This window comes from Rhinatrema bivittatum, chromosome 9 (assembly GCF_901001135.1).
Source record: "Rhinatrema bivittatum chromosome 9, aRhiBiv1.1, whole genome shotgun sequence".
Taxonomy (NCBI): Eukaryota; Metazoa; Chordata; class Amphibia; order Gymnophiona; family Rhinatrematidae; genus Rhinatrema; species Rhinatrema bivittatum.
Window position 1 is genome coordinate 8469740 of NC_042623.1, and position 13832 is coordinate 8483571.

The window sequence follows — 13832 nt, forward strand, 5'->3', positions numbered from 1 at the left end:
AGGGGGTCGATGCCCTGGTTCTTCCCTGGCCGACAAACATCTTACTGTACGTGTTTCCTCCTTGGCCACTGATCAGCAAAGTGATCTGGCGAATAGAGCTCCATCGGTAGAAGTGATTCTGGTAGCCCCAGAATGGCCAAGGCGTCCTTGGTTTGTGGACCTGCTCAATCTCTCCACCACAGCTCCCCTGCGGTTTCGGAAGTCCGTGGCTCTTCTTCATCAAGGCCCTGTCTGCTTGGAAGAGGCGGATCACTTTTGTCTCACGGCCTGGCTTTTGAGAGGCAGCAGGTAAAAGATAAAGGTTATTCGGATGCGGTAGTGGCAACATTATTGCGGTCACGAAAACCATCTACTTCTCTAGCTTATGTCAGGGTCTGGAAAGTCTTTGAGGATTGGTGTTTGGCTCGTGCAGTAGATCCTACGCGGGCGTCGGTTTCTGCAAGCAGGTCTTTCTAAGGGTCTCTCCTGTAGTTCTCTCCGTGTACAGGTTGCGGCACTCAGTTGTCTCTGAGGTAAGGTCCAGGGGGTAGCGTTGGCATTACACCCGGATGTGGCTCGTTTTCTACATGGGGCAAAGTACTTGCGCCCTCCACTTCGCCATCCATGTCCTTCCTGGAACCTCAATTTGGTGCTTTCCTCCTCGTGTGCACCAACTTTTGAGCCTATAAAGCGGTCGACCTTAAAGGATTTCACGCTGAAAGTGGTATTCTTGGTGGCAATTTCTTCAGCACGCCAGGTGTCTGAATTGCAGGCATTATCGTGCCGGGAACCGTTCTTGCGGATTTCTGATTCAGGGGTCTCGTTGCGAACGGTCCCATCTTTTCTTCCAAAGGTGGTCGTCTTTTCACTTGAATCAGTCCATCGAACTTCCCTCATTCTCTGATGTGGATCGATCAGAGCCAGTATCCAAGGACTTACAGAAACTGGATGTCCGCAGGGCTCTGCTTCGATATCTAGAAGTAACAAATCCTTTCCGGGTCTCCGATCATCTCTTTGTCTTGTGGAAAGGTCCACGTAAAGGGTGGATGGCCTCCAAGACTACAATAGCTCGTTGGCTGAAGGAAGCCATCGGCTCTGCGTACTTACTGCGTGGGAAGACTGTGCCGATGGGGCTTTGTGCTCATTCTACATGGTCACAGGCTGCTTCTTGGGCAGAATGTCACCCAGTCTTACCCCAGGAAATTTGCAGGGCGGCTACTTGGAAATCTTTGCACACTTTTGCAAGGCATTACAGATTGGATGTGCGAGCTTCGGATGCTGGGGGATTTGGAGAAGGAGTGCTCCGTGTGGGCCTCTCCGGCTCCCACCCTCAGTGAAGTTAGCTCTGGTACATCCCAGGAGTCTGGACTGATCCTGGTACGTACAGGGAAAGGAAAATTAGTTTCTTACCTGATAATTTTCATTCCTGTAGTACCACAGATCAGTCCAGAGCCCCACCCTCTTCGGTGTATATTGAAGGAACGGAGAGTCCGCTCGAATCCTGGTGTTTTTTCTTACGTAAGACTGAGGGACCATGGGTGGCACCTCGCTATATAGGGCAGGGTTGTTTTGAAAAACTTATCTGTCTCCACCTGCTAGAGGGGAGCAAAACTCAGGTGTCTGGACTGATCCGTGGTACTTACAGGAACGAAAATTATCAGGTAAGAAACTAACTTTCCTTTGGCTAAGTGAAGAGGTTTTAATTTCATAAGAGCTGAGTGGTCTCCCGAGAGTTCTTGGCTTTTACTGCACAGCTTCTATGCTTGTTTTCTCTCTGCAGAGTTCATCTTCACTATGCATTGCATTTATAGTCTGTGCTAGCTCGACTTGCTGTTCACTCTTTACAAGTTATTTTACCATTTGAATGTATATGGGCCAAACGCTGCAGATAATGGCCTTTCTTGACATACTGTAAAGCTTTAATAAGCTTTAATCCTATGAGAAGTGACAGGATGAGCCTCAAGCGCACAAGAGTGCTGATTGCATGGAAGAGCCTCCAGGTAGGGGCGATGGAGACAAACACAGTAAAAGAATTCAAGAAAGTCCAGGATAAGCACAGAGGATCTCTCATTGCAAATAAGTGAAGGGGAAGCCAGAGATCAACTATGGTCTGTGCATTGAACCAGGAATTAATTCGGGCAGACTGGACAGGACTCATGGGCCTTATCTGCTGGAATACCCGTTTTTGGCCACTCTTACAGCTTACACTTGACTTTATTATCTTTTCACTGGTTCGCCCCAATCAAACCAGATTTATTAAAGATCGGTTCCACCTCAAATATTAGACGGTTGGTCAATGTGCTGCACTTGGTCTGAGGGCATATAATTTCTAGTCTGATGGAGATGCTGCTAAGGCATTTGATCTGCTGTCCTGGTCTGTATCTGTTTCTTTCTTGTCTGGCTTCCCAGCTGCATTTTTTGCACAGAGACGAGCACTCCACAATAAGCCCTGAGTTTAGATTTATTTATTTTTTTCAAATGGTATATTGTCATCAACCTTTCAGATCCAATGCAAATGAGATATGACTGCTCTCTGTCCTCCCAGCTGTTTAATGTGGCAGTGAATTGCTGGCTCATCCTTCTCTGCACCTCGGCAGGGTCATGTGCAATAACGCATCTCGCTGCTTAACAAGATGGGACAGTATTCAGGTTCTTAGTACAGTTTGCAAACTCCCCCACACAATTTCCCTGTCAAAAGGCTCCCGGGTGCCAGTTCACATGGGTAGGTCAGCATGAGTCACTCCTGTACTTTTCAGCCTCATCCCCTTTACCAATGATTGCCTATGATGTATTATTTATTTTATTTATTTATTTAAAATCTTTTCTATACCATCACTAAGTTATATACCATCACAACGGTTTACCTGTAGGCACATATTTAATGAGGGTACAAGTGTACTATAGTACATTCTAACAGGTGCCGTCAGAGGTTCGGTTACAATAAATCATTAGGCAAAATAATTTTTAGAGAAGTGGGTCATTAAATGCATATCGGATCAGGTTAGGTTTTCCTGTGCAAAGATCAGGGGATGGGGATAGGGTGGTAGATGAGATGTGATTTTTACATGGTTTTATATGTTTTTATTGTACACTGCCTAGTGTTAGAGTTTTAGGAATCTTTTAACTAAATTCCGTCTCCTTTGCTGCAGAAGAGTTTAATTTTTGTTGCACCTTTTATTGTAAGTGGAGGCTGAAATTTAGTGCATGATTGTCTTTGTTCAGAAATATTGAAGTCTTCACACCTGGGATGACTTTTGTATTCTTTTTGCAGCCAAAACACTTGCTGGACTCAAGTGACAACGTTACGTTGCAGTGTCACACCCCTAGGGTCATCATCCGCACCGTTTCTGCAGATGACCTGCCTTCCTCTTTGTCTCAGACAGAACTTACCCTTGATTCAGACTTGCAGCAGGATGAGCTGAGCGACCCTCACAGTGCACTAGAAACAGGCTCATTCACTGATGAAATACAGCAGCAGGCCAAGTCTCCATACAGTACAGACGCCCCACCGAAGTACGGTGACCGAAATGATACGGAACTGATAGAACAGGTGGTGAGGACAGATGACGCGATCTCGGACCCCGACGTCAAGGAGACCGGCAGCACCCCCTCGCCCCTGGCAGGAACCTATGGCAGCAAGGTTCGTGCGGCCCACAAGTCCTATTTATCCTGCAGGTTGGGATGCCTTTTGTTGGGGCTGGCATAAGATGATGAAATGTGAGCTTTCGAGATCACACGGGTCCCCTCCTTTGCATGTGCCATCTGGAGAAGGGGTCTGCCTGGTCTCAAATGCTCGTGCACAGCTGCTGCTGAGGTAAGTGGGACCTCTCTGCCTCCAGCAGAATACAAACTCTTGCTTTCTTAGGCAAGACCCAAATGAAGGATAAAAGCTGCATCAGCCCATTACGAGGACAAATTTCCAAGTGAGTAAATAGTGATTCATACATGTCATTTGGCTATCTGAAGATTGTGCTCCCTCCTCGATTGATTTATTTATGTATTTATTAGCTTTTATGAATTGCTTTCCAGATAAAATCTTATCGCCCAAAGCGATGTACAAAATAAAACATAAATACAATAATAATATTCATAAAATAATAAAAACACACACAATTCAAACAAGCACCAACAAAATAAACTACAGCAAGTTAAGATTATTATCTTTTCTAATCAGGACTTTATTTCCTAACTGACAATTTAAACCAACCGCCCTCCTGACAAAAAAAACAAAAAAAAAACAAAAAACCTAATACATTCTCTTAATTGTTGACATAAACCAGGTTTTTAGTTTTTTTCAGAATCTTAGCAAATTCTTCTCTTCTCTCACCTCCCTAGGTAAGGAATTCCAGATACCGGGAATGGAATTAACAAATGACCTACAACCCAAACGGAGATGTTTACATTTTTTCACTAGGGGCAATCTTAAATACCGCCCACCTGTTGAACGTAGATTTCTTTTCGAGATATTCCACTCTAGAGTTCCCTGTAAAGAAGGGAAACCCATACCATTTAACACTTTGAATGCCAGCACCAAATTCTTAAAGATAGAGCTGTCCACAATCTGTAACCATGTAGTTCATATAATACCGGTTCAGCAGCACTTCTACGTGACTTACCCAAGATAATTCTTGCATCAGTATTCTCAATCACTTGTAATTTATGAATAAATGTACTGTGTAAACCCATAAGAATTGCATAGGATTAATACATAAGCAACTGCTTTAAGGGCCTTCAAAACTCAAAAATGGTTTCAATTGTCTCAGCATTTTCAATGTTGGATAAACATTACATGCCACATAGGCGATATGATTTTCAAAAGAGAAATCTGCATCAATAAGCACTTCCAGAGATTTAACACAATCTTTTTGGACTAACTGAGATCCATTCAAAGTAAGACCCAACGGCAGCTCTCTTAATCCAATTTTCAGTAGTTCTGTCGTATCTGAATTAAGAACCAGTTTATTCTCCGCAAACCACTGAGCAATAGTTTGGAGCTGTTTAAATTATTTACTACATCTGATGACAAATTTTCAAAATAGGCCAAAATTTGAATGTCATCCGTGTAAATGGACAGAACCCAAATGATCTTATCCAAATTTCCTAGCGGAGCCAAAAACAAATTTAAAAAAGGGGGAACATGGGTCGAACCCTGAGGTAGCCGAAACCAAGTTTTATAAGCGAAAGAAGACTTATCTTGGAAAACCACAAATTGTTCTCTTGATAACCATTCCAAAGCCTGATCTTTAATTCCCATCGGTTTACACCGGTGCAGTAGGATTGAATGATCCACAAGGTCAAACGCACACCGAACAGATCTATCAAAACTAATAAAGATGTTTCTCCTCTATCCAAAGCTAAGAGAAGTTTTTCTCTCATAGAAATCATTAAAGTCTCTGTACTGCATTTTTTTCTAAAGCCTTCCGGAGCATCATCCAAAGCATTATTTTCCATCAAATAACCTGAAATTTGCATAAAAACTAACCTCTCTAAAATTTTAGCCAAGAACAGTAAATTGGAGACTGGCCTATAGTTTTTACAAATCCTCGGATCTAAATAATCCTTCTTGAAAAAGAGGTTTAATCCCCGCCTTTTTCAGAAGAGATGGAACCTCACTCAGTTCCAAAGACGCATTAATAAGAGCCAAAATTCTTTCAAGCCCAATATAGGATGGAGGAGCACAGATCTAATAAACAGCTGGTGATTTTCATTTTAGACAGAACTAGTTTTAATTCTGATAGTGAAATAGCATCAAAACCAACAAAAATATTTCCCTCCACTGTTTTCTCAAAAGATTTTAAGAGCGGCAACTCCAGACAAAAATCAGAATTATCCAACAATGCCTTATCCGCATCAAAAGTACCGCCACTTAATTCCTGACTTTTGGATTCTGATAATTCTTTCTGAAATCGTTGTAACTCTATTGTTATATTTCTTTATGGCACAGCCGCACCCCACTGGCAGGAGGAGGTATTTTCAGAAATGAAGTCAAATCTACAACAAAGAGTAGGGGAGTCTTAATTTTTTGCTAGTACTGCCTTGCTAAGGTCTGATCATAATTGAGGAGAAACATGTCTGGCGTTTCAGTCTTCCATCAGACTTGATCAGAAACAGTTGCTGAGAACAAATCTTATCCAAGAGTTGCCATAGTTATTCCGTATCATCTGCTATCGCCTTGAACACACTAATTTCACTCCTACCACCCACCCAGAGGGAAGAGTCTGACACGGTCAGAGAGAGTTGCACTACGTTATGGAAAAGTTTCTGCTTGGCTGGGACATCACAGGGGTTGTTCAGCCCCTGCCCTTATCAGGGATAGTGGTGAGGCTGTGACAGCAGCTGACTGACCTGAGCTTTGCTCAGTCTGAGACGCTGTCAGCTGCAGCAGCATGGAAAGGAGGCTGGGGCAAAACAGTGCAATCCCATTAGGGAAAGGGCAATTGGAGACTGCTGTGTGAGAGCACCGTCGGGCCCATGCAATATCGGCGTGCGTTTAAATGGGCACTCGTGACTGAGCACCCGCTCCTCCTCTCCTGGGCACCCCATTTAATATTTAAATCAGGTGCCATGGTAAAAAGGAGGCGCTAGGGGAAATTGTGTGCCCCTAGCGCCTCCTTGGCAGCGAGTGTCCAGGAGAGGTGGCGGTCAGGTTAGGAAAACGCACGCTCGTTAATTGAGCGTCCCTTTTCCTAACCTCACTGCTGGCACACCTTTATTTATTTATTTTTTTTTTTAATGCTCCTATTTGGTTTCTCCAATTTAATATCGCAACAATATTAAGTCGGAGGAACCAAACTTTTTTTGGGCTCCTCAAGAATTAACGCCTGCTCCGGGTTAAAATCTGCACATCAGGCGCACTTTTTTTTTTTTTAATCAGGGAGAAATAGGTAATAGCCTCATTAACATGAATTTACATGTGATGAATGAGCGCTATTATCTACACGCTCGGATGCACTAACCCCCATTTTGCATCGGAGGTTATGGACGCGTGTCTAAAACATGCATCCAATCATGAGCTGAGCCATGCGCTGTGGCCATTGCACAGTATTGCATCAGCCTGTAGGACAGTAAGTTAAACGCCTGATGATAAAGTGATTGAAATGTGAACCTTTTAAGAACATACGAAGTTGCCATTCTGAGTCAGACTGAGGAGTTTTCAAGCCCAGCATCCTGTTTCCAACAGTGGCCAATCCACTGGCAAGTCCCCAGACATTAAATCGATCCCATGCTTTTGTAGCCTTTGCTAACCTTCAAAGACTTCCAGACCGTATTGCAAATCTTAATTTTCTCAAACCTAGACTATTGCAACTCCCTAGTTCTAGGTCTGCCCGAATACCCCTTAAAACCATTACAAATATTGCAAAATGCATCTGCAAAACTCTTATTAGGAGCCAAAAAATTTGATCACAGTTCTCCAGCACTAATCTCATTACACTGGTTACCAGTTCACTTCCGAATCCAATTTAAAGTACTAACTTCAATATTTAACATCATTCACTCAAATAACAATGATATGAATGGCATAACATTACAACCTTACAATCCCCAAATAAGGGTTTACTGTCTGTCCCCAACATACGAAGCACACACATGACACAGATAAGAGACCGCGCCTTTTCCATTGCAGGACCAAATCTGTGGAACTCCCTATCTGGAAGGCTGTGACTGATCCCAGACAAAAAGAAGCTAAAAACATGGCTCTTCAAAATGGCATACAACCTAACTCAATTAGAAGAAAGGAGTCTCTAACGTGACACTTAATGAGCCAAACGATTACATTCTCAAATAATTCCCACTCCGATACACTCACCCTAAAGTGAAGAACGACATGAACTATGCCTTTTACTCACCATGTCATCTACTATTCCTCTCGACCGAGTTATGAATGTATTGAATAGACCCATATTATGAATGTCTCCTCAAACTATTGAGTAGCCATGATCTATGAATGTCTCTTGTGACTGTTGTGATCTTTATTAGGAATGACGGTATATAAAATGCTTTAAATAAATAAATATTGCCAGTAATAGCAGTGGCTATTCCCTAAGTCAGCTTGATTAATAGCAGTTTATGAACTTCTCCTCCAGGAACTTATCCAAACCTTTTTTAAACCCAGCTATGCTTACTGCTTTAACCACATTTTCTGGCAATGAATTCCAGAGCTTAATTATGCATTGATTGAAAAAGAATTTTCTTAGATTTGTTTTAAATGTGCTACTTGCTAACTTCATGGAGGGCCCTCTAGGCCTTGTATTATCTGAAGGGGTAAATGACCCATTCACATTTACCCATTCTAGACCTCTTATGATTTTATAGACCTCTATCATATCCCCTCTCAGCCGTCTCTTCTCCAAGCTGAAAAGCCCAAACCTCTTCAGCCTTTCCTCATAGGGGAGCTGTTTCATTTCCTTTATCATCTTGGTCACTCTTCTCTATATTTTTTCCAGTGCAACTTTTATCATTTTTGAGATGCGATGATTAGAATTGCACACAGTATCGCTCCATGGTGAGACCTCACCTTGAATAAAGAGGCATTATGACTGTCTTCATTTTATTCACCATTCCCTTCCTAATGAGTCCTTACATTGTTTGCCCTTTTGACCACCACAGCACACTAAGCCAACAATTTCAATGTATTATTCCATTCTTAGTGTTTAGACAGGTGGATCCAGAGCAAGTGGGTTATGCACCTCTACCAGCAGATGGAGACTGAGCAAAGCTGACATCACAGTATCTATACTTCTGCAGTGTGACATCAGCCCACCACTATTCTCCATCTCCAGCAGCTGGTGGATGTGCATCTCTCTACTGGGGATTGCTTTAAGTTTTCAGAATGAGAAAAGAAGAAAGAAAATTAATTTGCCCCACTCTCCTGTGGTGATACCATATGGTCCCTCCCTCCTTTGAGAATTCCTGAGGTGATAGGTGTTGGATTTTCCCTCAGATGAGTGCCTGGTTTTCAGTCGACATGGACTTAGCTGTAAAAGACAGCTGAAAGCCAAGCAGGTGCAGGAAGCTGACCACGGCAGTGACTGTATATGCCCTCTCCCCCAGCAGCCAGAGACCGATTCTGTTCTTAGCCAGGATGGGCTGAGCTCAGATAAATCAAACAAAAAAAATAAAATAAAAACAGAGGGTTTTGGGGGGTTTTTTTGGGGGTTTTTTTAGGGATTCCTCCTTCCCTGGCCTCCATGCTCAGCGCACCAATCCGATGTTCGTTCCCACCTCCGAGAGAGTTTAGGGGATGTGAGCAGCCCCCGCTCTTAGGCATATCACTGTGTGCAGCATGGTAGGCCACGGCAGCGTTTTTGTGCATTTTCCTGTGCACTAGGCTGCCCTCTTCAGGGCAGTTGGTTTGTGTGAGTGCATCTGGCTATGCGTCCAGTTGGGCGCCCAGTTTTTGGACGCTTAGTTGGGTGCCTGCTTGGGCGTCCACTTGGTAGCAGCATCTATTTGAGGCGCGCGCTTACCTTAACGCCCAATCTGAGCAGCATTGAGGGTGCTCGGTTTTTTGGGTGCTTGTCGAGGAACAGGTTGTATACTTAAAGTTTGGATGCCTAATTTTTTTGCAGCGCGATTACAGCTGGACGCACATTTTTCAGTCGCCTTTTAAAGTGTACTGGCAGACTGATGGCGCTTATAGCTAAGAACCCTAAGCACCTTACCCTCTGTGCTGCTTGTCATTTTCGGGCATCTCAGCCTGGCATTCCCTCTGACTAGTGTCAGTGCTGCATGCAGACTCAGGGGTAATTGCCTTCCTCTGATTTTACTAAGCCCACTTCTTCCCAGCCTGATGAGGGGCTGGGTAAAGATGTCAGAAGGGGCGCCTATCTTTGCAACTCCCTTAACTGGTTCATCAGTGGGGGAAGGTATTTCAGTGGGTCCACGACAGGTGCCTCCTGGTTTTGGCATGAATCCTTCTGCCTTTTCTTGGGTGGGATTTTTTCAAGGATTGCAGTCCTTTCTTCAGGTGCAGTTCTTGGCCCCGCCCAATCTTGCCAGGTCAGAGTCACCTCCTGCATGCCTAGGGCTGTGGTTAGATCAGCAGCTGGTCTTCCCAAAAGGGATCTAGATGGCACGGAGGATAAAACCAATCCTTACTCCCTAGAGGATGGGGAAATTCCTCCGGGATTGGAAACATATCGGACTGTATTGCGGGTCTTTCATAGAAATGATTTACCAATTCTGATTTCCTAGACATTAAAGATGCTGGGAGTCCCTGGGACTGACTCCATGTCTGTGCCAAAGAAAGATCCCATATTGATTTCTTTGCGTAAAGCCTCGTTTTTTCCTTATTATGAAGGCCATTCAAGAATTAATTGATCTTGAGTGGGGTGCCCCAGAAACTAATTCCAAAGGGGGACTAGTCTTGGAAGGACTGTACCCCTGCATCCAGCTGCAAGAGAACAATTACATTTTCCAAAAATGATTGCACTTGTGTGTGCCATCATCAAGCAGACAACTATCTCCATAGAGGGAGGAGCAGTCTTGAAGGATGCACATGATCGGAGATTGAGGTCATCATTAAGCAAGCATTTGAAGCAGTGGCAATGACTTTACAGATAGCTTCTTGTTGTTCCCCGGTCTCTCGCTTCTCTCTCAGGAAGTTGATTAATCTGGTGTGAATTACAGGGCAGTGATGGAGCCAGCAGCTGCCTTTTTGGAAGATGCAGGCTGCAATTTGGACGCACCTCAACCCAAGGGCTGGCTTCAGTGATAGCAGCCAGGCGTCAGTTATGGCTGAGAAATTGGTCGGCCTATCAACCTCCAAGTCTAACCTTATGAAGTTACCCTTTAAAGGCTTGTTCTTGTTTGGGAGCGAGTTGGAGAAAATGGACAATAAGTTGGGCAACTCCCCAGTTCCTCAGTTACCAGAGAATAAGAAGCAGTCGCCACGCTCTATAGCATGAAAGGTCATGCTAAGGGATCCAAACATTTTCAACCCTATAGTGGAGAGCGGCCTTTCAGAGGACACGACCATTCGGTAGGTCTCAGTCCTTTCATCCCAGACAGCCCAGACAAGATGCAGGCTTGGGTAGTGGAACCTGCCGAGCCTCCCCCAGGAACAGGAGATACGGGGTTGCCTCTCTCTATTTTATCAGAGGTGGGTCGAAATCACATCAAGCCACTGGGTCCTGGAAGTGGTACGAGATGGATGTGCACTGGAGTTTCACAGTGTTCCTCGGGATGTGTTCATGGTGTCAGTGGAGTGTACATTGTCAAGGCTCCTCAGTCTGAGGGCTGGGGTTCCAGTACCCACGTCTCAAGAAAATATGGGCCAATATTCCATTAATTTTGTTGTTCCCAAGAAGGATGCCTCTTTTCCGTCCCATCCTAGATCTCAAAGGGGTCAACTGGCATTTACGGGTGACTCATTTTCACATGGAAACCTTGCCCTCAGTGATAATGGCCGTGCAGTTGGGGGAGTTTCTGACGTCCGAGGTGTACTTGCATATTCCCATCCAGCTAGAGCATCAACATTTTCTGCAATTTGCGGTTTTGGAACATCATTATCCGTTTTGAGTGCTGCCTTTTGGTCTGGCCACTGTGCCCAGAACCTTTTCCAAGGTTATGGTGGTGGTGGCGGCATAGTTGAGAAGAGGATGGGATTCTGGTTCACCCGTACTTGGACAACTATTTGATTTGGGCCAAGACTCTGGAAGAGAGCCTCCTGCTGTTGCACAAGGTGATCTCCTTGTTGCAGGAGTTAGGTTGGGTGGTGAAACTGGCCAAGAGCAGTCTTCAGCCATCTCAGGCACTAGAGTATCTTGGTCTTTAGTTCGACACAAAACAGGGCAGGGTGTTCCTGCAGGAGGTTTGTATTCAGAAGTTGATGGCGTAGGTGCGTCTATTGAATACAATACGCCCGACAATGTGGTCCTATCTACAGGTGCTCAGATTGATGGAGGTGACCCTGAAAGTGGTGCCGTGGGCGAAGGCACATATGCGTCCTCTTCAGCGCTCCCTGCTCTCTCATTGGAGACCACAGTCTCAGGACTATTCAATTCCACGTCACCTGCTGATGGATGGATGTTCTCACCTGCAGTGGTGGTTAAAGGCAAATCATCTGGGAAAGGGGGTTTCCCTGAACTTCCTCGTACTGGCTGGTACTCACATCAGATGCGAGTCTCCAGTGTTGGGGGCCTCACTGTTAGGCGCTGACAGAGTCCAGAAGAGTCTCTCTGGAGTATCAATCGACTGAAGCCCGCGCAGTCTGTTTGGCATGCTTGCAGTTTAGTGACCGATTGCAGGGCTGAGCAGTCTGAATAATGTTGGACAATGCAACGATAGTGGCTTATATCAGTCAGCAAGTAGGAACCACGAGTCAGCAAGTATCGCAGGAAATAGCCCAGTTTATGGAATGGGCGTAAGTACATCTTCAGGAGATCTCAGCCTCGCATATTGCAGGAAAAGACAATGTAAGAGCAGACTTCCTCAGCAGGGAGAGTTTGGATCCAGGAGAATGGGAATTGTCAAGTGAGACATTTCAACTGATAGTGGATCACTGGGGTCTTCCGTTTCTGGACTTTCTAGAGACTTTTCACACTGCAAAGGTTCCTCATTTCTTCAGTAGCAGGAGAGATCCAAAATCCTTGGGAATCGATGCTCTTGTGCAGGAGTGGCTGGAGGTGAGCTGCTGTATGCCTTCTCCCTGAGGCCCATATTGGGCAGAGTGATCCAGAAGATCGAGGGTCACAGGGGGGGGAATGGTGCTTCTGGTGGCACCAGATTGGCCCAGGAGATTGTGGTATGCAGATCTGCAAAGGCTTCTGGTAGACTCCCCCCTCTGGCTTCCGGCGCACAGGGATCTGTTGCAGCAGGGGCCTGTTCTTCACAAGGCTCCAACTCAGTTTTGTCTTATGGTTTGGCCCTTGAGAGGGCTCGCTTGCTGAAGTGTGGATATTCTTATTGTGATGATTGCCACGAGCGAGAAAGTTCTCCACTTCCTTAACCTATGTGCGGGTTGGGTGAGTGTTTGAGAATTAGTGTGAAGATCGAGGGGTTGTTCCTCGTTCGGTTAATAACCCACTCATTTTGGAATTTTTGCAAGATGGATTGAGTAAAGTGTTGGCCCTTAATTCCTTAAAGGTACAGATAGCAACTCTAGACTGTTTCTGGATGAATTCAGGTGAATGGTGGAGCCTTGTCAACTCATCCAGATGTGGCCCGTTTCTTGAAAGGAGTGAAACATCTTCGTCCTCTCTTGCAGTTATCAGTGCCCTTGTGGAATCTTATTTTTATTTTTATATTCTGCTTTTCACACTTTTTTCAGCACTTCAAAGTGGATTACATTCAGGTACTGTAAGTATTTCTCTATCCCCAGAGGGCTTACAATCTAAGTTTGTACCTGAGGCAATGGAGGGTAAAGTGACTTGCCCAAGGTCACAAGGAGTGACAGTGGGACTTGAACCCTGGTCTCCTGGTTCGTAGCCCTCTGCTCTAACCTCTAGGCTACTTCTTAATCTGGTGTTGGATTTCTTGGCATGCCCCACCTTTCGACCGCTACTGACTTTGCAGTTACTGACTTTGCAAATGTTGTTTCTTGTGGTAATTGTTTTGTGCGTAGAGTATCCAAACTGCAGGCCTCGTCTTGCTGGGAGTGGTTCCTTCAGGTGACTCCAGGGACGATACAGCTGCGGACTGTTCCTTCCTTTTTGCCAAAAGTGGTTTTGGATTTTCACTTGAATCAGTCCATTTCCCTGCCGTTTCTAGGCAGGGAAAGAGATTCAGAGGAATGCAATCTATTGTGGCCCTTGGGTGTCAAGAGATATATTGTTGAGGTTTCTGGAGATTTCTCAGCCTCTTTGTTCTCCTCAGTGGAGGTAAACAGGGCGAGCCAGCCTCGTGGGCCACAA

The 13832-nt window shown here is 44.9% G+C and overlaps 1 protein-coding gene across 5 annotated transcripts in view; it reads left to right on the forward strand.

The window, feature by feature from the left end:
* DMTF1 (cyclin D binding myb like transcription factor 1) overlaps positions 1-13832 on the forward strand; it is a 128380-nt gene that overhangs the window by 100497 nt on the left and 14051 nt on the right. For all 5 annotated transcript variants that reach the window (XM_029615216.1, XM_029615215.1, XM_029615218.1 and 2 more), the window contains exon 15: positions 3251-3619. In XM_029615216.1, the coding sequence (XP_029471076.1) occupies positions 3251-3619 (369 nt within the window). The remainder of the gene's footprint in view (positions 1-3250; positions 3620-13832) is intronic.